Source organism: Micropterus dolomieu, linkage group LG22 (genome assembly GCF_021292245.1).
Source record: "Micropterus dolomieu isolate WLL.071019.BEF.003 ecotype Adirondacks linkage group LG22, ASM2129224v1, whole genome shotgun sequence".
Classification (NCBI taxonomy): Eukaryota; Metazoa; Chordata; class Actinopteri; order Centrarchiformes; family Centrarchidae; genus Micropterus; species Micropterus dolomieu.
Window position 1 is genome coordinate 19,586,678 of NC_060171.1, and position 26,346 is coordinate 19,613,023.

The following is a 26,346-nucleotide window of genomic DNA, read 5'->3' on the forward strand; positions in this document are numbered from 1 at the left end:
AGCCCTGTCACGCACTTGATTTGACCTAAATATAATATAGTATAGTCTAATGTGCTCAAAAATAATTAATACAGTAATAAAAGGTTTTCTCTGGTTGGCTACTTTCTACACCAGCAATCATTGTGTAAAACACACATACATCTTTTTTGTCCATGTGCTTCGTCTGATACCTCTGTAGCTGATGAGGAGCCAGCCTGCTTGAAACGTTAAACTCTTGTTAAATGGATTAAAGAGAAACTGTTTTTGGGAGGGAGCATTCTACAATGTTGTGAGTCCTTGTGAAACATAAAGTTCTTTATACACATGCCGAAATAAATATGACTAAACAACTGATAAATAGTGTAAATGGGTCACTCATAATGACCATAGCAGGAACAAGATTTATCAAATTTGTCTTTCCCAGGTCTTTGCTTAGTGTGGCGGCTTTTTCTGTAACATTGTGATACACATTTTTATCATGTGATATCCCGGAATAGGCAGGATATCTGGGGCACACCAGATAATGGATTGCGCCAAGGAAATGAAGTTAGGTCAACAGGTGAGGATGATAAAGTCTGCATGGTTTGATATTACAGTGAAATGACTCAATGATTTGGATCTGTGATAATAGCTCAACTCATCATCATACAAAGGTGTTTGTTATTCTTTCCTCAACAAAAGTCACAACAAACACAATAGAGAAAAACACAGCTAGTTGCAACAACAATGAAAGTGTGTAGTTGTATTTATATGTTTTCTTTGAATTTCAGTTATGTGTCTGACACACACACACACACACACACACAGAGTAACGTTTAATTGTTTCATTATTATGTTCAAATGTTAGTATAAGAACTATAGGCCTCCCTGAGGGCCCGTGAGGCCTGCACTCTAGGAGTGCCATGTTTCTGTCACCACTGTGCAAGACAAACAAGAACACACATACTTATATTCTGTTGGTGCACATTTACACATTTTGTTAAATTGTATTATGTTCACTACCATGTCACTACTGTGACTGCAGTGCCTTAAAAGAGCTCCAAGATACAGACAGAAATGTCAAAAATGTTATGACCATCCCCGGTCTCCCCCTACACTAAAGCAGAAAAAGGAATGAGTCAGGTGATCACTTACATAAGCACCAGCATGTTGGCCTGCAATCTGTCAACCATTAACAGAGAGTTCAACTCAGAGACAAACACACGCTAGAACATGATGATGGAGTTTAGGATAATATAACCAGAGGTGGAAATGGGGGGGACACTGTTCTGGGAGTAAAAATTGGGAGAGAATGGCATTTCTGCTCAGATTTTGAAAATATATTCAATGTTTTTTATAGAGGGAAATTGCAAATAGCGGTTTTATACTATTTCTAAAGTAAAGCATTTTAATGAAACAAATAAAAAAAATCCAGCTACTGCCTGTTATGGCAGAAAATTGTGTCCTCTTACATTTAATGTTTTATGTATGTTCTATATTATTATGTATTGTGTTTTATCCTTAACCTTTCCTCTCCTATGCTTCTTATGTTAGTCTGTACAGTGTACATATTTACTAGGGTTTAGGTCAGAGCTGTGAGATTGTTCTTGGTGCTTTCCCTTTCTTGTTGTTCCTCTCCTCTCCTGGAATGTTCATTCAAGACCGAGAGAGGATCTCTGTTCGCCAAAACATAGAAACCTAGACTGTGTAAATGATGATGCATCCCTTTGCTCGGGGCCAGACATTAGTGACTGTCTTAGGAGACAGAACCTCTGGTCCAGCTGATTTGTGTAGTACTTCTCTGTTTATTCTCTTTTGTTAAATAAATTCTTCAAAGACAACGGTTTGTTGTAACTCTTTGTTGCTCAGCCCCTCACCAGGAATATAATTTCCACGACACTGCCCATACAGCCAATGGTAAGGAGTAACAACAAGGTGCCTGGAACAAGTCCCCAAAGTAGCGTTTCTGTGTCAGCGTTGTCATTACTACCAGCTACAGGTGAGCTGGAAGCTGCAGTGATGTTAATAGGTAGGCTACGCGTCCTGCGTTTCTCACACATTCAAATCAAAAAGGACTGTCCCTATTATCCCTGTAATTCTGCTAATATCACATTGTGACCAATAAATCCGTGTTGAATCATAGAAATCCTGCTCTCTGTAAGCTCCTATACGAACACACACAAGGAGCTAGGGAATGCAATATGTCAGTGATGGTTCCCCACAAAGATAGTGACACAAGCCTGTGTGTATGTGTGCATGTGTGTGTGTGTGTGTGTGAGAACAACCATATATCAGATATACCTCATGTGTGACCTCAGTTGCATAACCACATACTGTACATACATGTACATACTTTTTTACGAACCTAAGTTAATAGTTGTGGTTGCAAAAACACATCACAAAGCAGATATTATTCCTTCTCTTGTCTGCAACAACCCGGCCTTCCTCATTGCTACAACACACTCATACTCCTGACACTGAACCCTATGTCATCGTAGGTGACACGTGCTTCTGAAATTACATAACGGTGACTACCGAGTATGCAACCCTGACTGGTTTTCCATCATTCTTGTCTTGAACTGCAGATTGCTGAGAGACTGTTGCATGACAATAATAAAACAATAGATGTAAAAGCACCTTATCAAACTACACAAATACTGTATATGTGACAAAACATAATAAAAAAGAAACCACGGTGATTCCATAATTCTCTGTGACATTTTTTAAATCTCAATAAAACAGTACATTAATAGCACATAAATATAAAACAATTCTACAATTACTACAGAAGACCCTTTGACCCCATTCATCAACATGGCATCAGTCAATACTTGTTTAAATAGTCTTTGTGTTTCCTTCATCCTTTTCATCTTCAGTCCACAAATGAGAATGTTTTGTGTTTCAGTCTAAACTGTCATGCAGTCATGAAGTGTGCAGGCATGCAGTCAGTCTTCCTCAGTACTGTATGTTGTGCCACAGCATGACAATGTCTCTCAGTGCGTTTACAGTCAACGCTCAAAAGGAGCTCTTCAGTGATTCATCAAAGAAGGCCAGGCGGTCATGTGCTATCAGGGGTGTATTCTCCCCAAGAACGGCCTCCGTGAAGTTGGGCCGTCTCCAGGCGTAAACCATACTGTTCAGGAAGCCTTGCAGGGACAGAGTCGCAGCCTGAAATAAACACAAACAATAGTAAATCTTGCAACTCAGACACCAAATTTTCTTTTTTGATTAGGCCTTGGTCTTCTGAAACTTACCTGTATCACATACAACCAAAATAGGCTGCGTTGTTCAACATTTGTCCAGATCATCAGGGTAGACAGCAGAATGAGTGCAAGAGCTGCAGCAGGAAGATGCACAAGACATCAATCTGACGTGCTGATGACATGTATTATATTAGCTTTAAATGTGCATGTGCGTGAGTGTGTACCTGGTGTCCAGCAGAATAAGATGACCATCACCATATTTCTTGCTGTAGAAAACACTCTTTTGAATCGCCTTCTTGAACGTCCATCTCCTTCCACAGGAAAAAGCCCCTCGTGCGCATGTCTTTCATACCATTTACCAACCTTATAGTAAATGACCTGAAACAAGAAAAAAGAAATGATTATAGTCTGCTTACACATGTGTGCTGTTTATTCTAATGTAAAACTATAAACCATGACTCCAAATTCCTTATGTGATTGCTTATGACTTACAGAGCAAGACCAAAGCACTGGAATCACAACCAGGAAAAGAAAAACTCTGATGAAAATGTCATGGAATATCTCCTGAAAAGAAAAAAAAATCATGTTAGCACAAATGCACATTTCTCAAATACAGTAAAATCATGATAAAACAAATTCCATAAAATAAAACACTGCAAATGAATGAATGAATGTATATAATACATGTCTTAAAAGGAAGTTTAAAGGCACTCACCGTATCAGAGCAGGAATCCCTCCAGACATGCAAGAACAAAATACAACTGAGAAAAAAGAAAAATCACCAGGTCACCAATCAAGAGGTCAACAAAAACACAGAGGGGAGGCAGACCTATTTCTCCTCTCTAGCTTCTTTAAAGCAGTGACTTTAATGGAAGTTAATCATGAAGGCTGTGCGCTTACCTGTTGCAGTATTTGCTGTCATTACGGGCGATCACGTTCCATGATCTGTCAACGACTGGAATCAGCAAAGTAGTTTTTATGAATGGAATGAGCACATATGCCAAGTACATTGCAATGGGGACCAACCTGTGATGTTAGACAAACAGAGATACAGAATTAAATTGTGTACACCAGGGATAAGGCAATTAAAGATGTATTATTTAAAAATATGCGGTTAATAAACTTACCACACAATAGCATATACTGGTATAGCAACTATTTTCTTCCTACACAGACTCTGTAAACCGGACAGATAGGGAGAAAGAAATTATTAAAAATAGTCCTGAGTATTTTTGTACAAATTATAATCTACAAATGCGGTGGACACCTCACCTGTCCACCCTCATTCTCTGTGGGTCTTGCTCTCCACCCTTGGATGGCACTTTTTGACTTCCATGCATAAACCACCACCAGCAGAAATGAAATAAAATAAAATGTCTGGAACAGAACACAGAAACAATGAAATAGGGGTGTAACAATATATTGTGGCACAACAGATAGTGATGCAAAATGTGGCAACGTGCATCATGAAGCTGAAAGACGGATCACTTGAATCTAATCAGTTATGACTTCTCAACAGTACAAATTTGTTTGCATACATGAAATGCTAACAATATTGAGAGCGTATCATGCTGTGAATTCACTTTATCATAACACCCTTAGCAGTCAGGATAAATTTGCTTTCTTGGGCTCAATCTCACTATTTCCTCTATATATATTGTACAATAGCTGCTTGTTCACAGCAGGGTTAGTGAAGTCGTAGCTCTTCTACTATTAAGTATGAGCTACAAGTTTAACTGAACTTTGAAATGTAGACTATATTCCTTTAGTAGTTTATGTTATCTTAGAGATCATTTATTATGTTTACTTGTTGGTTCAAAATAGCTCCATTTCAATGTATATTATAGCCAACAGATTCTCCATCCATATAAAACAATAAAAGCATTTTAAAAGCAGAGGAAATTATAAATTTTAGGCTTGGGGTTACTTTATTTTCATTTCCATCAATTCAGAAATGTAAACTGACCCAGTTAGTTTTGCCTTGATTAAATATATGGACTTTTAAGAGTTTAAATATTTTCCATATCTGCATTTTGAAAGAAACCTCAACTGAATGAAACTGAATGCCACTGCTTTTGTTCCTATTACATTCATTTCTATTTGTTTTATGTAACATCAATATCTAACTCTTATCACTGTAAAATATGATAAGAATTCAGAAAACATATATTTATATTGAAGTTGATTCAGTTTGGAATAGATTTATAGAAACATTTTAACACTTAAAAACTGTTATTAGTGGATTAAACATACAGCACCACCTTCTCAGTCTGAGAAAACAATGCAAACATGGCAGAGCGAAACTGCTTATGTTTTGGCTGCTAGAATGACATCCCACGTTTCAGTTACATTCCCAAGTGACTCAAGGAAAATTCTGCAGTGGTGTGAGCAGACACTGAGATTGTGATCAGGTCTTCAGCACTTCAACTAAGGAGTTCCAAAATCTAGGTGGACACATTTACCCAAGTCTCTCAACTTTCCTGTCTTGTTTTATTAGATTGGACTTCAGATATGACCCCTTCCCCCACCAGGAAATAATCTTGTAAATGGTTCATTTGTATAGCTAACGGCTTTAATAACAGAGTGAAAGTAACTGTTGCTCACCAGTGACAACGGCAGGCTGTATTGGCAGATGGCTACACTGTTGTCAGTGCGAAATTTGTTCATGACACTGGTGGACATCAGGATCAGAGCAGCTAGGAGGTCTGCCAGGGCGAGCTGCACCAGGAGGTGCACCTGCAAACAAATGCACAAAATGGACTTGCTTCGTTGTAAAACTGTGATATGCATAAGAAAACAAAAATCAACATAGTTCCTGCTGCCTTTTGTGTCACTGCAACATTTTGTACCGAAAAACTTTAATCTGACAAGGTGGAGAGCTTCAGCAATTATCAGCTATCAAAAATATGTAAAACAAATATGTGAAGTATGTATAATCCATTAATTAAACACAACATACAGTAACACAAAATCATATGCTGCCAAAAGCACACAAAGAGACATACAGCCTGACTCACCTGTTCCTTTAGATGCCTCCATCTCACTAGTGAAACCACCAGGACAGAAAAACTTCCAATCACACTGCAGTGAATCAGAAATATGTGAAGCATTAAATAACTGTGTAGATGCTGGTGCAAAATGATATTTTAGCATTGCATTCATTTCAGTCAATTTATCGACACTGTGTATAAAATTACTTGCGAGTTACTTGAGGTCGCAAACTTTTGATAATTTAGCTCAGCAACACTAAACCTGAGCCAAGATGGGTTTACTGTACAGGTCAGAGTCTCTGAAGATGAGATAGATGTCTATGGCTGACACATGTGACACCTGCATAAAAAGCTGTTAAATGACACATACGTATATATCAGAACACAGAGCAATACTCTGTCCTCTCTCTTATTGTTTGGCTTTCTTAGTCACAAGCAAAAGAAAGAAACCGAGAGACTCATAAACAAAGACCCAGCAGGAGGGTTCACTGAGGTAAGTTTTTTAAGTTTTCAGCAACTAGCAATAACTTAGTGCTGAATATTACATTTTCAGTAAGCCACATACTGCCAATAGAGCAGAGATGTTATGTAAGAACACTCAGGGAATTCAGAAAGAAAACATTAGCCTGCCTCTTGTTACGTATTGCCTTGTTGGTTTATCAAAACAATCAACAATTAGAAACTGAAATTGTGAAAGCATTATATATAATACACTGTACAAATCATATTTATATGCCATAATCTGGTTACTATACAAACTTACCAGCAACGAATGCCATTTATTTACATCACAATAATATAGCATTCATTGCTGGTAAGGTCAATCAAGCATGAAACGTAAGGAAGCACATTACCTGGGAGTGAGCAACACTATGTACTCAGTAGAGAGAACATCAATCTGAAAAACAGAATTCAAACGTTGTTATTAGAAATGTACCTATTATTTCCCTCCACACAATTTCCATGCGACAAAGCTGTTTTTTGTGTTCACTTAATGTATTCATGCACAGAGAAGTATCACCGGATCTACCTACCTGATCTCCACTCAGTACCTCATTCAGATCCATGGTGAATATCCAATTATTAGTCTATTCAACACGCACACAGCTGAAAAACATGTGTCCATAACAGGCCTTTGTGAAAATGTGTTTCCTATCAAAGCACAGCTCTATAAAAGTCTGCACCTTGTCATGTGACTGCTATTTTGACTCCACCTGCTTTGAGTGTGCGTTTAGGTTACAGCGCTTTCAAATGGGAATCCCCATTCCGCGTCTTACCTCCAGTCCTTCAAGACAGGAATACACGTACAGTGAGGGAATCATGAAAACAGTACAATGGTATTTCCTCTGTACTATCTGGATTTTCCAACAAAATAACAGATGTGGATTCCCTCATTTCAGAATCAGAATATATAGATATATCAGAAAATAGTCTTCTTTATTGATTCCTGAGGGGAAAATCTTGTGTAAAGTTCCTCACTTGCACACCAAGGCAATAAAGGAATAGAAATTGTAATAGAAAGCTGGTAAGTAAAAATATGAAGAAAATATACAAATGTAAAAATATAAGCAGGTGTGGATAGGCCTACACTGTTTTTACAGGAGGCTACAGTATGTGACCGAAGTGTCCTGATAAAAAGCTGCCATACTAAATGTTTATATCTGCTGTCATGATAATTTCTCTACAATGTATAACTTTTTGCATTGACACCAACACCAACTCTCTCAGTGACTCTGAAATAACCAGCTTAAAGAAAACACCAAGCACCCAGGTTACTCAGTATTTTGATAAACCTCTGTGCTACAGAGACATCTAGTGGCAGAAATCGGTCCTCCATTTTACGATGTGTGGGGAAAACAAAACAAAACAAAACAAAAACATGTAAGCAAGACCCCATCTGCTTATAGCCAAACATGACGGTGCAGGTTATTTTTGCATAAATACAACAGCTTAAAGTCTGTATGAGAATTAAAAAAAAAACAGTAGCAAATCATTCCAAAAGTGCTTACTGATGTTGCTGTGTGTTGATAAAGTTGATTCAAACTGATGACGTCGTGGATTCCACGTTGGCCCGGACGTGGCACTCGGCAGTAGCCCTGTGTGGAAATCAGAGAAAACCGACCAAACGTTGCTTGTGCTGTGGCTAATATCAGTGCTCTTTTTCTAGACTCAAACATCCTTGGCCAGTTATGGGGCTCACCATCTCGTCGATCTTCAGCCAGCTCTTTGGCAAAAAACAAATGCGGATTTTGATGGGTGAGTGAAAGCTGTGTTGACGGGCTAGCTTTAGTGAGCGGCACGGTTTGTAGCTTTAGCTAGCGTTTGGTTAGTTTAATGGCAGTACAGTCCTAAACCTTTCCCTATACCTGTCCCAAGTATGAAATTGGGACAGAAGCTGAATTTAAACTCAACAAAGACTCATGTAAATAATTGTTGTTTGTAAAAAAAAAATTAAAAAAAAGGGGTGAAACTAGGTTTCCCACCAAGCATCATCTCATAAATTTCGGGTGCTTGAAGTTACGTTAACGTAACGTCACTGATGCTAACGGCAACTTTATTCCGAAAGCGGCTTAAAGTTTATTATAGAAATTAACGTTTACTATAACTAAGTTTGCCTTTTTACCGAATAGTCACTTCCTAACAGTAACGTCAGCTTCGTTGGGAGAAAACTGCCGTTCATTTTTAATCTATTTGAAGATACATATTTTATTAGTTAACCTAAGTCGTTAGACAGTAAGTCGATATGGCGTAACTCCTAATGACGTGTGATTGTCATTGTGTTGCGTTAATGATCAGTCCTGTTTCCGTATAGCTAGGGAGTCATAATGAATGTCCTCGACGAAGTTCATGTTATATTAATACTGTATTAAGATCAGCTTCAGTAATTGAGGGTTGTTTTCCCTCCTACTAATTGATGAAAATCACTCAGAACAGATCATTTGCTTTGTGCAGTCACGTGTAACGTTAGTGTATTGCCATTGCATGTCCTCTGCTGTCCTCCCTATAGGGAAACGCATGTTATGCAATTTACAGCACCTTGTTATCCATAGGTGTAACTTTTATCCAGTCCTGATATAAATGTTGGTTTTTAAATCACACTTTCCCCCTGTAGTTGGGCTGGATGCTGCCGGGAAAACGACTATCTTGTACAAATTGAAGCTGGGTGAAATTGTAACCACCATCCCAACCATTGGTAAGAGATGCACTAACAGTTACTTTTAAGTTCAGTTTGATCATTTCATGTGTACCTCAACATGTTTGAGTCATGCAACTTTGTGTGCAGTGTTATTAAGACCTGTCCCATCTCTTTCCCCTGTAAAGGTTTCAATGTAGAGACTGTAGAATACAAAAATATCAGTTTCACTGTATGGGACGTGGGTGGCCAGGACAAGATCAGACCCCTCTGGAGACATTACTTCCAGAACACACAGGTATGAGCTCTCAAGTACTTCCACACAGATCTCCAAGGAAAGCTGCTTCAGTAAAAGACTTAAATCACGCTTTGCTAGCTTCCTCTCCTCATTCATCAAAGGACATCTATGTGACAGGTGCTGTTATAAGAGTAGCTTATAACACCACAACTGCTGGAAAGTGAAGGTGGTTAGCGTGAGCTAACAACTCCCTGTGCTTCAGACTCTCAGTCTGAAGGCTGAGCAGAACTGGACGAGGCGGGGTCAAAGTACATGAACACACACATTTACAGGATTAAATAACCGACATGGGGAAATTAAGTCTGTTAGAAGCTCTAAATCTCGGTTTCGATTACTTTTCAATTAATTGTCCAGCCCTAAGAACTCGTGTCATCAAAGTATGCCGCTGAAGCGGCGTCAGCAACTGGAATAGTGTCAAAGCAGCCACAGATTACACTCAACATCATTTAATTTATGCATTTATTTTAACTGAAGTACTTTACAGCACGTTTGTCAAGACTTTAGTTTGAAAGTATGTTTTCCTCTGGCTATATTGCTGCTGTTTGTGAAAGTAGACGAATATGCATTATTAATTAATCTACAGATTATTTTCACAATTAATTGATTCATTGTTTTGGCTATAAAATGTCAGAAAATTGTGAAAAATGCCTATCACAGTTTCCCAGAGTCCAAGAGGATGTCCTCATAAGGCCAAACCCAAATATATTCAGTTTACAATTGCAGAAGAGCAAGGAAAACAGAAATAATTCACATTGGTGGAGCTGGAACCAGATATTTTTTAATTTTTGAAAAATAACTTAAAATGATAATTTCATTATGGATGTAGTTGTTGAATAAGTTTCTGTCAATTAACTAATGAATTATTTGTATAATCATTGCAGTTAGAATTTAGGGAAACTAACCACTTGGATGTTGTTTTTTTTCCTCTTCAAGGGCCTCATCTTTGTAGTGGACAGCAATGACCGTGAAAGAGTGGCAGAGTCTTGTGAAGAGCTCTCAAAGATGGTAGGAGTTTAATATGTTCGGTTCAGAATGGACTGCAACGCAATAATTGTTTTCTGTATGCTGTGTTGAATCGTAATTTGACATTGTCATGACATGTAGAGTAGCTGTCTCATACTGTGATGAGGTTCAATCAGAACAAACAATATTGTTCCTTCCTCCTGGCTCATGCGGAACGACTTTCCCACGCCAGTTTTAACAGAGTCTCATTATGTCCTCAGTTTTAGGCCAAAAACTAATCTTTGCAGGATGCACTTGTGTACCTGTGTTTTTTCGCTGTCAATGGATGACAATCCTTCACACCACCGGGATCTGGGATCTGTATATAGTCAAATTAAAACCTCTATCTCTTTGTTCATGCTCTAGTGCATTGCATGGTTAACCCATGAATTTTGAAGCCACTGGGTAACCAAGCTGAGCAGTGAAGTAATCGGTCACCTTGTGTGGTGCTGCGTCAGTATTACTGACGTAGCCTGTTCATTTTAATGGGTGTGGTCAATGTCTTGATGAGTCACCAAAAAAAGTGTACACACCAGGGTTAAATTTTTTTGATTGATTGTTTTACGCTCAATAATCAGTTCACATTAACAGTCATTATTTTAGCTTGCCATTATGGTTACAAGTCCTTTTTTTATTTTAACATTGAAGTGCTGTAGGTCAGTGGGTAATGAGCATCTGAGTAGAGTTTAGTTTTTTTGTAAAATGCGTGTAAACTGCTTTGTTTAATCAGTCATTCTATTATAATGCTTCTTAAACTGTGAGGATTTGGCTTTTTTAAAGTATATTTTGTGGGCATTTTTGCTTTAATTTGACAGGGAGGGATCATATGCAACTAACGTCCCCGGCCAAGCTTAAAATGGGGATGTTGTGATGACATAGTCAGCGTCACATACCCCTAAGCAACAGGAAAAGCAAATTGCATCTCTGCACAGTTGATATTTTACAAAAACAGTTTTTGTAAAATTTCACTTAGACTTTTCAAACCCTCCACACGACAAACATTTAGTATTATCTCACTGTAAATTCATGTAATGAGATCACAGTTTAATCTGTTTTTAGTGTTTTGGACTATGGCAAGGCATGTTTATTTGTATAGGTCATTTTAACAACAAGGCAATTCAAACCTCCGGTTTGGATGTTTCATAACGTAGCAGAAGATCAGAAATGTATTTTGTCCCTAAACCCATTCAGTGCTTTATAAACCGACTAATGTGAAATCTTCGAATTGATGTTCTAATCTGTTTTCTCTCCCTCTAGTTGATGGAGGACGAGTTGAAAGATGCAGTTTTGCTGGTGTTTGCTAACAAACAGGACCTTCCCAATGCCTTATCAGTCAGTGAACTCACAGACAAACTCGGCCTACACGCCCTCCGCAACAAAACTGTAAGTAATCTACACCTACAGTAAGATTCAGATCTGTAAACTGCCATCATATTTAACTCATTAACATTATCTAATTTGTAATCTGTAATCTCTGTGACCCCACAGTGGCACATTGAGTCAACCTGCGCCACCCAGGGCACTGGGCTGTATGAAGGACTTGACTGGCTATCCAAAGAGTTGTCCAAGAACTAATGAAAGATGGACAGATGAGAGAGAGAGAGAGACACTGAACACCACAAGACAGGAGAGAAGGCACAGACATTCAATCCCGAAACATTTGGTCTTCCAGTGCAGATGTTCACTAAAAAGGACATGGCTGGTGGACAATATAATCATCTTTGGGAAATTTTAGTATCTCTTATTTTTTCTTTTGTTACTCTTAATAGAGTATTAGCGTATTATCTCTTGACATAATCTCTTTTTTTTCTCCTTTTGTTCTTACATGGCAACAAGTTGTAATAACGTATTCAGTTGCATGTTGCGCAAATGGCCTTTTAGGGAAATTTCATGGAAAGAATGTACAGAGAAATGAGTTGTATTTCCACTTGACACATTGGCCCCTGTCTAGGCAGCATTTGCAGTAATCAACCACTTGTATAATTGTTGGACTTGCATTCAGCCATTGTCGAGCCTTGGGTGGGGGATATGATGATAAAACCCTAGAGCTTTGGTGACGAACAGCTTGTACGCTGCCACAAGCTGTTCATCTCCACAACCCCTTGTGGATATTTGACTCCCTTGCAGACCTGACCCTTTGCTCTTCACTGCCTTAGCCCCATGCCAACTCATTTCTGTAAAGGCCTGTACCACGAGATGGAGGAGGATTGCTGTGATTTCACAGGTAGATTTTGTTAGTAGTGTTGAACCATGTGGAACGTTGTGCCTTCTGGTCCCTCTTTACACAAATCTGAGTAATCCTTTCGTTATGCTCTTTGATGTTTTTTTGCTTTTGAAAGACAAAATAATGCAATAAGACACTTCCTTTTGTGCTGCAGCGTATGCTGTGGTGCAGCAGAACAGTGTTGAGTGCTTATTTGCGACTTGACTTTGCAACAGGATTTTATCCTGTTGGAATATTTGTGAATTTGTCCTCACTCCTTTTTTTTTCCTTTTTTTTTTTTTTTTAATAGCCACCATGAAAAACTGATTTAATTATTATTTCAGTGCTTTATATACACTAACGGGAAATCTTTTTAACCTATAAGACGAAGGAAGTGTATTTTCAGTGCAACAAAGTAAAGTAGCATGTTTTTGTTGTTTTTTTGGCAGAGCTTAGTGCTGAGTTTGTTGTACTGTCTGATGGCAAATACTGTATGATATTCTGAATGATTCTACCCCTATTGAAACACAAAAAAACATACCTGCCCTTCAATTTATTCATGTATACATTCCAACCTATGCTTGCAGATGCTGGAGCTGCCACTAAAAATTGCTAAAAATACTTTACTAAAAAGCTCTGAATAAAGCAAATGTTTGAAAAAAAAAATGCAGTTTTTAGACTCCACTCATTGCTCAAGACAGGCAGTTATCTTGGACTTACTGGCTTTTACCCATTGAAAATATATTATTAAAACATTTTATGACTACTGTATTCACAGGTCAAATCCAATCATGCTTTCTTAATTTTCAAAATGTGTTTCATAATAACTCACTAAACAACTGGCATATTTTATTAGGAACTGTGGCTGATAAGGGGAAGTGAAGAAGTGTTTCGCTGACTCTGTTTAGGGCTGTGACTTAAGACAGATCTTATTCCTAGCCTGTTTTTGCTTAAGTTCTCCCTCCGAAACCACTACACTTCCTAAAATATCTTACATTTTGTTATTACATCTTTAATTACATTAGGGAAAATATACTGCTTCTGCAATCTTAGTATGAATAAGAAATAACAGCGGCCATGCGTCTCTCTTAAACTAACATGTGGAGAGTTGAAAGCAATATATTTAAAATGCCCATCAATGCTATGTTTGAGAAAAACATTGAGCCTACATGACCTGCACTGTAGTTTACTTTTTGTGTTTGTTGAGGTCTCTACTGTTATTGCATTTTATATATATATATATATATATATATATATATATATATATATATATATTAGTTATAGCTTGAGAGAACATGTGAGCATATTAATCTATATGGTTCAGTGTATTCTTCATTTTAAGGCCAGTAAATGGTTGTTTACTGAATGAGAGTCTGTTAGCAGTAGATGTTTGCATGGCAGCAACAGTAAACAGGACAAAAGATGCTTTTTAATTAAACTCTATGTAAACTTTTCAGGCATCTGAGGAAACTCAAAATAAATGTCAGTGTCAAAGTAACAGCCAGGCTCACACATGCATGGTTTATTTTCGCAAGTAAGAATACTACAAAAGTACATTACAGTAACAAAAAATATTGTGTGCGTTGGAAAGGCAAAAAGCAACGGCATAAATAAATACAGACCATGTCAAAACGTAATGTAGAATATAAGAAGTGGGGGAACATTTTGTAAAGCAATCAGAGAAAATGTTTCATAATGTAACACTGCTCTATCTTACATTCATATACACAGCACTGTTTGTTTAGTCCAATATTTCCTTTAGCAAAACCTATTTGTATGTACCTGTTTTATAAAACATAATTTTATGGTAATTCTGTCTTTACAACAAAGCATAAAGATGTCTTTTCATACTTAATGTAGACATATCATGTAGGTCTTACCAGATGGATGCTCACCATGGATCCCCAGTATGCCCGCCCTAAATGTGTGACGGTGTTCAAATGTTGAGAGACAAACATTGTGTTTGTAGGAATAACTAATAATTCCTCATGGAGAATTTATATGCTGCCTTTGGTTTCTCTCAATTAGGAGTTTTTTGCGTTTATAAATCATGTCAACAGTATAGGCCATGACTAAGACTTAGTTAGTTATATCCTTGGTAATAATTTGAAGATGAGAAGAGATAGAGATGAAGGGCTCGTTAATTGTAGTCACCTCACTACTTTCATCCCCATCATTATCATTCTATTACCATTACTGCGCTGCAGGGGCCGATATGTCCAGAGACACTGCAGCAGACCATGATATGTGTCAGTTTTCTGTCACGCTTGGTCCTTAAGACATACATTTCATAGACCTTATGAAGTCAGGTTTTCAAATAGTTTTTTTTACAGCTACTTCTTTGATTCCACTCATCTATAATATATTTAAATCTGTTCAGGTGGCTGGTACAGTAAGCGGTGAGGGGAGAGACAGTGCTGGTGTGTCTGGATATAAGACCTAACATGAACAACGTCTTGTTCGTTCAGAGTAAACACAAACCCTACTGGTGCTGATGTATGAAGCTTTAGCTGGTGACAGGTAATTAGGACATTCATACAGTGTTTATCGGTGAAGGTATAAGCATTATATAATTGGCTTGCTATAATGTGTGAATGTCTGTTCTAATGTATTTATGACAGCTAATCGGGCTTAGTGGAGCTGGGTCAGCGCTGTGTGTGTGTGTGTGTGTGTGTGTGTATGGGTGTGTATCTGTAAGCAGCGGGGTGGTCAGCATAGAGGAGCACATGTGAATTCTTCTACTTTCAGCATCCTTTTTCTTCACTTTCCTGCACTTAAACTCTGGAAATACATTAAATGGGATTTACAGCGTCACTACCCTACGCAATCGAAAAGGTAAGTTTTAAATTGAAAATTTATTGATTACATTATATTATACTGGATTATTACAGAACATATTACAGCTCACGCTCAGTGGCAAGGAGGTGACATGAGGTTGCCAATTGGCCCACTTTGGGCACAGTCCTTCACATCTTCAGTGTGATAGCTCAGGCTGATCTTGGGGTTTTCCCCTGGTGCAGGATGATGCCGACCATGAGCTCGCACATACCGGTACCTCAGCCTTCATACACCCAGGCCAGGGAGAACCTGGTGAAGGCTATCCCACCCAAGCTCCTCTGTTTGCTGGGCTGTGGAGGAATAGACTGCCGCTATGAAGGACCAGAGTGCTGGAATCTAAATCAACAGGTCATTCGTGGTCTTTTCTCCTCCTGGTGAGACTATGTGACTCAGTCTCATAGATATTGCTGTGTTGGGAGGAGTAAGCAAGGTTTAGTTTACTGATTATGAACTTCTTCCTATTGCAGGGTGACAGATGACATTATTGCCATGACACGACCATCCAATCATCTGATTGAGAAGTACAACATCATAGAACAGTTTCACAGGTAACAGTTTCTTCTGTGTGTCTGTGCAGTGTGTGGATATGCATGATACACAAAGTGCTTTAGGAATTATGAGCCTTCTTAAAAGGTGTGACAAGGGGCTACTTATTTCACAGCCCCCTGCACACATACAGGTAATTAGTTGAAAACAAAGTGGGTAAACAAATCCAGATGAGAAATGTGTAAAAACAAAATACCTACTGTCAATTCATTGGGTAAAATGAGGATAAGATCTCTGACAGTACTGCTTTTTAATTACTTTTTAAACGAGTAACAAGAAAGTTTACGTTTGAGGCATAAACTCAGCACTAGTGTCACCTGTTGCCTTCAAAATGTATGACTTTTCCCCCAGGTTGAACATCAGATCTATCATCAACATGCAGGTGCACGGAGAGCATGCTCACTGTGGACCACCCCTAGACCCTGAGAGTGGTTTCACATACTCTCCGCAGATCTTCATGGAAAATGACAGTGAGATCTTGATACAGTAAATACACAACATGGAAGTTACAATTAGGTCCTATAAATGTCCATTATGTCCCTAAAAACATTCATGTGTGCACATATTTTTATATTTGCAGTCTACTTTTACAACTTTGGGATGCCAGATTTCGGTGTGTCGTCTCTCGTCGGTATAATTGATGGGGTGAAGGTTTTGGCCTTTGCAGTGAAGGAAGGAAGAGTGGCTGTGCACTGCCACGCAGGCCTCGGCAGGACAGGTTGGACTGAAAATAGATGTGGTATCTACTGTACATGTAAATGCTGTGTTTCAGCTTGTGCACATGTGTTTCTCTGCTGTGTTCTTGCTATTCAACAGGTGTCCTGATAGCCTGTTACTTGATCTACACCCTGCGCATCAGCCCAAGTGAGGCCGTCCACTATGTGCGCGTTAAACGGCCTCGCTCTATTCAAACCCGGGCACAGATCAGCCAGGTGTTTGACTTTGCTCGCCTGCTTGGTACACAGCTGGTCCAATACCCAGACCTCAGCCTGCGGCATGGAACCCCTTTTACCCTGCAGCACTACCTTAACCGACAGACTCTACTGCTGCATGGCCAGGAGGCACGCACCCTCAGACATACACCCAAGGTCAGGTCTTTATCATTATACTACATCTGTCATCAACATACCTGACTGTGCTGTAGAACAGTTTCCCTTTCTCACTTCCTCTCGATCATCTCATTAGGTGGTGTACCTTCTGTGTATGCGTCTCTCCTGCTTAGCCCTGGGCCTCCCTGCTCCTCCAGAGGTCCACGATGAACTGGAGAAGAGGTCAGCACTGAGGACCCTGAGCACAACTGTGAGGGAGACCCTGGTGGCCAAACACTACTTGCCCCTACTAAGAGAGGGTCGTAAGGGCTCGTGGGTAGGCTCGGGGTCAGTATCCTCCTGGGAAGAGCCACTGGGATTTTTGGAGAGGAAGAGAGAGGTGCTGCTGGACAAACGCAGCTACAGCGACTCTGACCTCAGCAAGATCACAGTAAATGTGTCTGATTTCACATTATTTATCCAGAATTACATAAAGTTTCTGAATATTATCTGTAAAAAAAAAACTGGTCATAGAGTCTTTTCTCACTTTGTTGCATTCTGTCCCTGAAGGATCTGGAGTTCAGTCCATACTGCACCCCAGCAGTTGGAAATGAGAGAAACTGGTGTGTACAGGATCTGATGCGACCTGATCTGAGGCCAGTCAGTTCAATCCTTGCCACACTTTCACCAGGCCACCAGACCACCAAAAACGAATATTATACATTCAACATCCCAATATCTGGCATGAGGACAGGCAACAACCGTGCAAAGAGGTTCAAGTGCCCAGCTAAAAAGCCACTTCCCAAATACAGCTCCAACATTGAGGTAACTGTGATTCTTACTGTGAAAACAGCAGATGATGGAGAACACTTTGATGTTTGAGTAAAACATTCTGACCTCTGTCATATGAAGTTGTGCAGAAATCCACATAATCCAGGCCCAACCTCAGTCGCCCGTGCTGTTGCTAAGGCAATGGCAGACCAAGGTCCTCCAGGAGAAACCATTCTGCAAAGGTCGGCACTGCTGCAGGTGACAAACACTGGTGCCAACATGGTTTTCCATCAGAACATGTCACTTGAACATGTCAACAAATGTTGAGCTCTAAAGCCACTGAATGAATACTGTCACTCACCTTTTCAACAGGAGGAGCTGAACAGTAGCGAGTGTGGCTGGGCTCTGCTGGTCACAGAGTCAGATCCTCATGTCCTCAGTTGTCTGTTGTGGACCTGGCTGGACAAGTTAAGGGTAAGTGGCATCAAAGATGAGGACATAATGCCAGTAGCCTATTCCCAATTTTACAGCGACGGTGAAGTAAAAAATGCACCTTGATGTTGAATTTCAATTTACACTTCCCATACCTTGGTAAACATCTTCCTCTCAGTCTTATCTCTGTTTCCTCCAACCTCATCCAGGAGCCTGTTCTGAGTGTAGAGGATGTAGACAGGTTGAGTTGTGGAGCAAACAGCAGGATGCCTCTCAGTGTGCTCAGGAAGGTAAGGAAGCTGATGTATGATCAGTCATCTTTGACTCTTGAGTATTCTTATTAAGAAAACATTGCCTCTAAACCTCTTTGGCAAAGATTTCAAAAATTATTTTCAATATTAAATCAATACAGCCACAGAGACACACCATCTATTGTCTGCTAAGATGTGTGAGTACGGTGACTAGCCTGTGTCCGCACAGAGAGGACGCAGTGCTGCAACGACTGATGCAGAAGCTTACAAGGGTAAGACAAATGTGGATTCACAGTATGTTAACGTGCGTGTGCTGGTGTGCCGTTAGAAGAAGTTGAGTTCAATAATTGTCTATTTTTTCCTTTTTTTTTACCAACAGTGCCCCCAAGAGGAAATGGGAAGCCTTGCAGCTTTGATGAAGGTCCTGAAAACTAGTTTAAGAGAAGTCTTTCACAACTACAGATACCTCTCGAGGTCCTGCAGCACCAATGCTACACTTTGAAGAGCGGCGTCCACAACAGCGGAACAGCAGCAGCTTTTTTATTTTAAAAGATGTGGTATTTGGGCACCTGACTTTGGGCAAAATCAAGAGGTGTAAAGGGCACTTTTCACAGAAGACATTTTGACAAGTCGTAGTGGGAAAAGCGCAGGTGTAAAAGATAAAATTAACAATAGCTAAATTCCATTTAGTTGTTTCAGTTTCACTGTCCTGGTATTGTGCATGTTGGCTCACTGTCACACTGTCATGGCTTACTGGGACACTAGAATAGAACAGAGCCATTGTTAATGTTATCAGTAACACCTTTTTGCTTATTTGCTTTTCCAACGATGCCATATTCAAATGTCTGCTGTGAAAAAGGGCCCTAAGTGAGATTTGGCTTCTGGAGTCCACCTCCACATCTTACCTTCCTCTTTACAAAATATCACACATCTTAAAATGGATTAATTTGATTCGTCAGAACACCTCCACATCATATTTGAATTGATGTATCGTTGAAACCACAATTAAATTTTGTTTAATAAAAAAAGGGTGGGATCGTAGGTCTAATTCACTTACTTCAATAATGACATTGATACAATGTTAACTGTAGGCTAATACATTTTCTTTTATGTCTACTTTCAGTAGTATGTAAGATACTGTATTTTAGTATTAGCAGATTAAATCTGAACAGTGTGACCCTGTGGCCTGTTGTCAGCCTTTCGTACCTAATAAATTATTTACAACATCTGCACACACCGTTTTATGGATTCACATTTTGGGACTTCCTGCGCTGTTTATACACACACACACACACACACACACACACACACACACACACACACACACACACACACACACACACACACACACACACACACCCACCTCATATTAAGCATTCCTGTCAAAGAGTCATCTCCATGGCAACATTGCCATAGTGAAGTTGTCAAGCACTAAACAATCTGTGTTTGGGTTCAAAGCACATGCTGAGTTCCAGGGATAAAACCTGACCTAGAGGCAAAGCAGGATCAAGAACTTTTATGAGGTAAATCATATATCTATTTATTTAATTTTATTAAGACTAAGACTAGTAACTGAACCAAACTGAATGCAGTCACTGACGTCACAAGTTTGGATGCACTTGGCAGACATCTTGTAGTTTTGTTAAAGACTAACTTACTCTGGGTGTGTGATACAGATCACTGGTTTTAGTGTAACACTGGTTTCACTTTACCAACAAAAAAACTGTTGGCCTCTATTGTAGCATAGTAGCTTGCCCAAAATGTATTTCTTTAGATGACCTGAATAAGTGACAGTGACTAACGTTAATGCAGGAACTTTCACAGCTGTGTAAATTAGGTGTAAGTTAAAGAAAATGCTACAATAGATTAGGCCAGTAGAAGGATTTATCATTGACTAGCCTGCTGCTTTATTAAAGCTAACCTGTTAACATGCAGTTTAACAAGTGAAGGAAATAATCAACCAAAGAAACAGAGAGGGGGATATTAATTATATATAATAAAATATAAGCGCTTTAGATGTTTTTATGGTTTTGTCTAAAAGTGTCTTTGTTTTGTTGGCCTTTATACCTTGAATATTTCATGGTGTTTGAAGTAATAAAGTATCAAACAAATAAACAATTCAAACATATGTTAGACAATGGAATTTCAAAAATAGTCATAGTTTAATAAGAAAAATTAGACCATTTTTAACATTATATTTTTAACTTATTTTAGTTATTTACTTAGTTATTTTATATTTGGTTTGAGTAACTTACTGTAAGAATGTTGATGAAGGACAAAACAAATTTGTTGTAACGAGTCCCAGGTATTTGCAGCTCATATTAAGAAGGAATATTTATGTTTAGAGTGGACTAAAATACCTCAAGCACCAGACAGACCCATTAGTAATAATCCAGTTATTGTTCTTTTTCTTTGTAACTTAAAAGTTAATACATATATTTGCTTTTCACAATCCATCTTTCTCTCTTTCTCTCAAAGTAATGGCAAGCACTGAACCTTGGGTTGGGACCTGGAGGCCCCACAAGCCAAGAGGGCCCATAGCTGCCCTCTATGGTAGTCCAGGACCCAAGTATGCACTACCTGGACTCACAGGTACAGGCAAAATTGGCTTTAAGCCTTTTTTCAGCACCATTGACATATAATTGACATTCTCTGTCCTCGTTTCCACCATTAAGGTATTTCTAAACACGACCCTACCAAATACAAAGCACCAATGTTCAGCTTTGGGACACGTCATGACCAGGCCACTGCTGATTGCTCGCCTGGACCAAAATACCTTGTCCCCTCCAATATCACCAGAGAGGGTCGAGACGGCACTCCTGCGTTTTCACTCCACAGCCGTCCAAAGGAGCCAGGATTGTTCCAGGCCCCTGGACCAGGTCAGCTAAACTCCTTACACATTAAAATAGACTTTGTAAAAGCACGTGAAAATTAAACACTGCTGATTATCCATCAAAAGCTGACAATATGCCACTTTACCAGTAAGCAATTTATGTAACTCTCCTTGGTGTTTCAGGCAATTATTCCCCAGAGCGTTCAGGAAAATCAATCTTCCGCTCTGCTCCTGCTTATTCTTTATCTGGGAGGAGCAAAGAAGGCTGCAATAACCAAACACCAGGTAAAACATTGTGTCAACTTTATTTAAGCTGTGGATTGAGAAGAATATAAACTTCACCTTTCGCTCATACTGCAGGTCCAGCCTCCTACAGTCTGCCCCCTGTGCTGGGGCACAAAACTGTGGCCACATCTGCAGCTCCCACATACTCACTCTGTGGTCGCAGCAAAATTGGAAGCTTCCATGAGGACCTAAGGAAGGTACATATCCATAATAAAACTTTTTCCATAAAGAAATCTAGAAATCCTGTGATTTACTTTTGTTCTCTATATTTTTGTTTGCCCTCCAGACTCCTGGTCCTGCTGCCTACAAAGTTGTGGATCCTTGTACTTACAGGCAAAAACCTCCCCAGTATAGCATGACAGGCCGCAACTTCTCACCTGGTGAAACCACAAAGAAACCAGGACCTGGTGCATACTATCCAGAGCGGGTAAGAAACCTCATTATGTCTTATTTGATCATCACAAAGTATTGTACATTTTGTCCATTCACTGACATTTGTCTCTTCGTAGGTGACCTTCACAAGAGCAAAAGCTCCAAGCTTCTCGTTTGGACTGCGTCACTCGCAGTTCATCTCACCCCTTATTGTAGATGTGCCAGAGTTATAGCCCCCTTCGTATTGGTACTTGTCACCTTGTCAGGGTTATAACCACTTTCAAGTAACTGAATAAAAAAAAGTCACCAAACAGCAAGAATTTGCGTCAGGACTTGAAAATTGCTGTTTATGTGCAGCTTGAGCAGTTTATGAGGGAAATGTGCAGTATTCAGATATGCAAAGCTGATAAAGGCCAATCCACACACATATACATATATGTATACATATATACACACACACTCTCACACACACACTCACACACACACACACACACATTTAAAGTGAGTGAACAGAGTAAAAATCTACCACCCTTCAGCCTTCAAAACAGCATAAATTCTTCTAGGTACACTTGCATAAAGTCAGGTGTATGCTTAAACAATTACCAAACATGTGCTAATGATCATAAAATCAATATGTAGGTTGAAACACAACCATTAACTTAAACAGAAACAGCTGTGTAGGAGGAATATAACTGGGTGAGGAACAGCAAAACTCAACAACAGCTAACAAGGTGAGGCTGCTGAAGCAGGTTACTGTCAAAAGTCATACACCATGGCAAGACTGAGCACAGCAACAAGACACAAGGTAGTTATTCTGCATCAGCAAGGTCTCTCCCAAACTATTTTATAGATGCACAAAGAAATGGAAAAGACTGAGGACCCTAGACACAGTGGTCGAACAAAGAAACTTACTGCAGCAGATAAAAGACACATCATGCTTACTTCTCTTTTCAATCGAAAGATGTCCAGCAGTGCCATCAGCTCAGAACTGGCAGAAAACAGTGAGACCCTGGTACACCCTACTGTCCAGAGAAGTCTGGTCAGAAGTGGCCTTCATGAAAGAGTTACGGCCAAAAGGCCATACCTTAGACATGGAAACAAGGCCACGTGACTCAACTATGCATAGACTCACACTGGTGTGCAGGGAAATCACAGCTGTTGCTCTGGACTGAGGAATCAATATTTGAAATATTTGGCTGTAGCAGGAGGCAGTCTGCAGGCAAGAGTGAAACATGGTGGACGTTCCTTGCTTTTTTGCGGCTGCATTTCTAAAAACAGAGTTGGGGATTTGGTCAGAATGAATGGTCTCCTTAATGCTGAGAAGTACAGGCAGATAAATCATGCAGTACCATCAGGGAGGCGTCTGATTGGCCCCACATTTATTCTGCAGCATGGCAACGATTCCAAACATACAGTGAAAGTCATTAAGAACAGAGGTCCTGGAAGGATGGTATGGGCCCTGATCTCAACATCATCACCTTGGAATTATCCTAGATTTAAAAAACAGGTTAAAAAAATCGCCAACACCATCAAATTTAATTTTAGACATGTCAACAACAGAGGCAGCAAACGTTTTATGCAAGCTGTGATCTTTTCCCATATAACATACTGCTTCACAAGCTGATCTCAAACAAACAAAAACACTTGATAGAAAGCCTATAGGTCAATAGCTACCACCACTGTCATATAATAAAAAAGGACAACCTATCCAACTTAGGGAGTTTTAAATTTTTTCAGATTCTTGCCTAATCTTTAAGGTGTTACACAGGTTGCCACCTGTGCAATAAGTTCATTTGTGAAATTTCCTCACTACTTCCACGGTCAACTGGTATTATAACAAAGTGGAAGCGATTGGGACCAACAGAAACTCAGGCATGTCAGCGCATACTGAGGCACACAGTGTGCAGAAGTTGCCAGCTTTCTGCAGAGTCAATATCTACGGAACTCCAAACGTTGTCTGGCCTTTGGATTAGCTCAAGAACAGTGTGTAGAGAGCTTCATGGAATGGGTCTCAATGGCAGAGCAGCTGCATCCAAGCCTTACCACCAAGTGCAATGCAAAGCATTGGATGCAGTGGTGTAAAGCACGCCATCACTGGACACTAGTGGAGCCGTGGTCTCTGGAGTTACCAATCATACTTCTCTTTCTGGTAATCTGATGGACGAGTCTGGGTTGGTCCCTTAGTTCCAGTGAAAGGAACTGTTAATTTCCAGCATACCAAGACATTTTGGACAATTTCATGCTTCAAACTTTGTAGAAACAGGGGATGGCCCCTTCCTGTTCCAACATGACTGCACACCTGTGCACAAAGCAAGGTCAATAAAGACATGGATGAAAGAGTTGTGGAGAACTTGACTGGCCTGCACAAAGTCCTGACCCCAACCCGATAGAACACCTTTGGGATAAATTAGAACGGAGACTGTGAGCCAGGCCTTCTCTCAACATCTGTACCTGACTTCACAAATGCGCTTCTAGAAGAATGGTCAAAAATTCCCATGAACACACTCCTAAACCTTGTGGACAGCCTCCCAGAAGAGTTGAAGCTGTTATAGTTGCAAAGGGTGGGCCAACTCCATATTAAACCCTACGGATTAAGAATGGGATGTCAATAACCTTCATGTGAATATAAAGGCAGGCGCCCCTAAACTTTTGGCAATATAGTGTCATTCAGCACTTTACATAATCTTATATGCTTTTACATACTTCTGTTCACTTTTGTAACGTACTTCTTTTAACGTTTATGTAACGTATTATAAAGTATTTTATTTCTCTTGCAGTAACCTACTTCTTGAAGCAATGTTACAACCTGCTCGGAACTACGGATGAAAATTAGCTTTTTAGCTAACTCCAGTACATTACATTACATTGAAGTGTAAATCACAATGTTGATTAATGTGGGTTGTCCCTGGTAAATAAATGACTATATCTGACTGGGATTATATGTAGAAAGAGAAGCAACTGAGGCTGCCTAAATCCGCAGAAGGACTGTTGGTATTTCTCCAAGATGTTTGGGCCAACCTACCTGCTGAGCTCCTTCAGAATCCATGTGCAAGGGAACCTAGAAGAATTTATGCTGTTTTGAAGGCAAAGGGAGGTCACACCAAATATTGATTTGATTTATAAATATATATATATATCTTTGTTTATTCAATTTGCATTTTGTTAATTGATACATATAATCTATTAACATGTCCATCTTTGAAAGCATTCTTACTTTACAGCTTTTTTTCTACACCTACCTTACACATATGTAATGGGATCTCAAACAAGGGCCTCTGATGGTGGCATGTAGAGGAAGGGTTGCTTTTTTATAATATGGCAACAGAATTTGGGACTTCCGGTGGCGCCATGTGGTAGGAGGCAGCGTGGATATAAGCGCTCGAAAAAAACAATTAAAACAGCTCTTTAAAACTACTTTCAGAACAGAAAGCTAACCAAACCCATGAACATTTGATAAAGAAAGTAAATTGGGAGAGATGGATAAAAAAACGAGGTTTAACAAGAAAGAACAAACACATACTGGATGTACCGACACAACATCGGGAACAACACCGGGCAAGATGCAGCCCGCAGGTGAACAGGACTCGGTGATACTGGCGGAGTTACGCAGGCTGAGACAAGAGCACACAGAAGCGGCTGAGGATAACAATAAGGCCCTGGCTAGGCTAGAGACCAACATGAAGGAGCTCATGGAAAGAACAACCTCACTAGAGCAACAGGTGAAACATGTGGAAGAGGCTGGGAGACACGGAGGACAAGACGGCGCGTCTAGAAAGAATGGCCGCCTTTCTCCTTCATAAGGAGGCTAAGCTGACTGCAAAGTGTGAAGACTTGGAATCAAGATCGAGACGCAATAATATGCGGATACATGGCATTCCGGAGGGCTCTGAGAAAAACAACATGATAGGTTTCGTAACTGACTTTATCCACTCATCACTGCAAATTCCAGACGACACGGACATCCGAATTGAAAGAGCGCACCGCTCGTTAATCGCCAAACCGAAAGAAAGTGATGCTCCCCCGAGAGCAATCATTGTCCGCTTCTTGGACGCACGTATGGAAGAACAGGTTATACAGCAAGCATGGAAACCAAAGACTACATATTACATATTAGGGACGAACTATCTACTTCAATCAAGACTACACGACGGAAATACAAAAGAAGAGGAAACAGGTACGGGACGTCATAAAAAAAGAGAAGAA

The 26,346-nt window shown here is 39.7% G+C and overlaps 4 protein-coding genes across 6 annotated transcripts; 3 read left to right on the plus strand and 1 right to left on the minus strand.

Moving 5' to 3' along the window:
* Positions 1 to 2,735: 2,735 nt before the first annotated feature.
* On the minus strand, positions 2,736 to 8,585 carry si:dkey-30c15.2 (uncharacterized protein LOC558938 homolog). Of its 3 annotated transcripts, none has more exons than XM_046037542.1 (12): positions 8,161 to 8,585; positions 7,006 to 7,049; positions 6,179 to 6,242; positions 5,766 to 5,897; positions 4,434 to 4,538; positions 4,289 to 4,338; positions 4,062 to 4,187; positions 3,877 to 3,922; positions 3,654 to 3,725; positions 3,386 to 3,539; positions 3,213 to 3,295; positions 2,736 to 3,126 (listed from the first exon to the last, which is right to left on the minus strand). In XM_046037542.1, the coding sequence occupies exons 1-12, from the start codon at positions 8,326 to 8,328 to the stop codon at positions 2,974 to 2,976; spliced, it is 1,197 nt and encodes a 398-aa protein (XP_045893498.1). In that variant the 5' UTR covers positions 8,329 to 8,585; the 3' UTR covers positions 2,736 to 2,973. The 3 variants fall into 3 exon arrangements, with proteins under 3 accessions (XP_045893498.1, XP_045893499.1, XP_045893500.1); XM_046037543.1 differs by lacking the exon at positions 8,161 to 8,585 and adding an exon at positions 7,186 to 7,301; XM_046037544.1 differs by lacking the exons at positions 7,006 to 7,049; positions 8,161 to 8,585 and adding an exon at positions 6,359 to 6,552.
* Positions 8,212 to 13,453, plus strand: LOC123961822 (ADP-ribosylation factor 4-like). Its single transcript, XM_046037546.1, has 6 exons — positions 8,212 to 8,407; positions 9,264 to 9,344; positions 9,473 to 9,582; positions 10,516 to 10,587; positions 11,842 to 11,967; positions 12,073 to 13,453. The coding sequence occupies exons 1-6, from the start codon at positions 8,341 to 8,343 to the stop codon at positions 12,157 to 12,159; spliced, it is 543 nt and encodes a 180-aa protein (XP_045893502.1). The 5' UTR covers positions 8,212 to 8,340; the 3' UTR covers positions 12,160 to 13,453.
* Positions 13,454 to 15,808: 2,355 nt separating this feature from the next.
* zgc:77752 (uncharacterized protein LOC393862 homolog) lies at positions 15,809 to 19,233 on the plus strand. Its single transcript, XM_046037541.1, has 12 exons — positions 15,809 to 15,999; positions 16,093 to 16,173; positions 16,523 to 16,641; positions 16,752 to 16,889; positions 16,988 to 17,259; positions 17,357 to 17,656; positions 17,770 to 18,024; positions 18,112 to 18,228; positions 18,343 to 18,444; positions 18,612 to 18,692; positions 18,815 to 18,925; positions 19,033 to 19,233. Exons 1-12 carry the CDS (start codon positions 15,809 to 15,811, stop codon positions 19,153 to 19,155), a joined length of 1,890 nt encoding a protein of 629 aa, XP_045893497.1. The 3' UTR covers positions 19,156 to 19,233.
* An 806-nt stretch (positions 19,234 to 20,039) lies between these two features.
* On the plus strand, positions 20,040 to 22,460 carry odf3b (outer dense fiber of sperm tails 3B). Its single transcript, XM_046037545.1, has 7 exons — positions 20,040 to 20,176; positions 21,132 to 21,245; positions 21,329 to 21,532; positions 21,670 to 21,771; positions 21,847 to 21,968; positions 22,058 to 22,198; positions 22,281 to 22,460. Exons 2-7 carry the CDS (start codon positions 21,134 to 21,136, stop codon positions 22,374 to 22,376), a joined length of 777 nt encoding a protein of 258 aa, XP_045893501.1. The 5' UTR covers positions 20,040 to 20,176; positions 21,132 to 21,133; the 3' UTR covers positions 22,377 to 22,460.
* Positions 22,461 to 26,346: the final 3,886 nt, after the last annotated feature.

Coding starts and splice junctions, on each gene's coding strand:
- LOC123961822 (XM_046037546.1), top strand. CDS start 8,341: ATGGGGCTCACCATCTCGTCGATCTTCAGCCAGCTCTTTGGCAAAAAA. Junction 9,583..10,515: donor ATTACTTCCAGAACACACAG/GTATGAGCTCTC, acceptor TTCCTCTTCAAG/GGCCTCATCTTTGTAGTGGA. Junction 11,968..12,072: donor ACGCCCTCCGCAACAAAACT/GTAAGTAATCTA, acceptor GTGACCCCACAG/TGGCACATTGAGTCAACCTG.
- si:dkey-30c15.2 (XM_046037542.1), bottom strand. CDS start 8,328: ATGTTTGAGTCTAGAAAAAGAGCACTGATATTAGCCACAGCACAAGCA. Junction 6,243..7,005: donor ATAGTGTTGCTCACTCCCAG/GTAATGTGCTTC, acceptor GATTCACTGCAG/TGTGATTGGAAGTTTTTCTG. Junction 3,296..3,385: donor CTTATTCTGCTGGACACCAG/GTACACACTCAC, acceptor TTCCTGCTGCAG/CTCTTGCACTCATTCTGCTG.
- odf3b (XM_046037545.1), top strand. CDS start 21,134: ATGGCAAGCACTGAACCTTGGGTTGGGACCTGGAGGCCCCACAAGCCA. Junction 21,246..21,328: donor TGCACTACCTGGACTCACAG/GTACAGGCAAAA, acceptor TCCACCATTAAG/GTATTTCTAAACACGACCCT. Junction 21,533..21,669: donor GTTCCAGGCCCCTGGACCAG/GTCAGCTAAACT, acceptor TTGGTGTTTCAG/GCAATTATTCCCCAGAGCGT.
- zgc:77752 (XM_046037541.1), top strand. CDS start 15,809: ATGATGCCGACCATGAGCTCGCACATACCGGTACCTCAGCCTTCATAC. Junction 18,025..18,111: donor AATACAGCTCCAACATTGAG/GTAACTGTGATT, acceptor TGTCATATGAAG/TTGTGCAGAAATCCACATAA. Junction 18,693..18,814: donor CTCTCAGTGTGCTCAGGAAG/GTAAGGAAGCTG, acceptor AAATCAATACAG/CCACAGAGACACACCATCTA.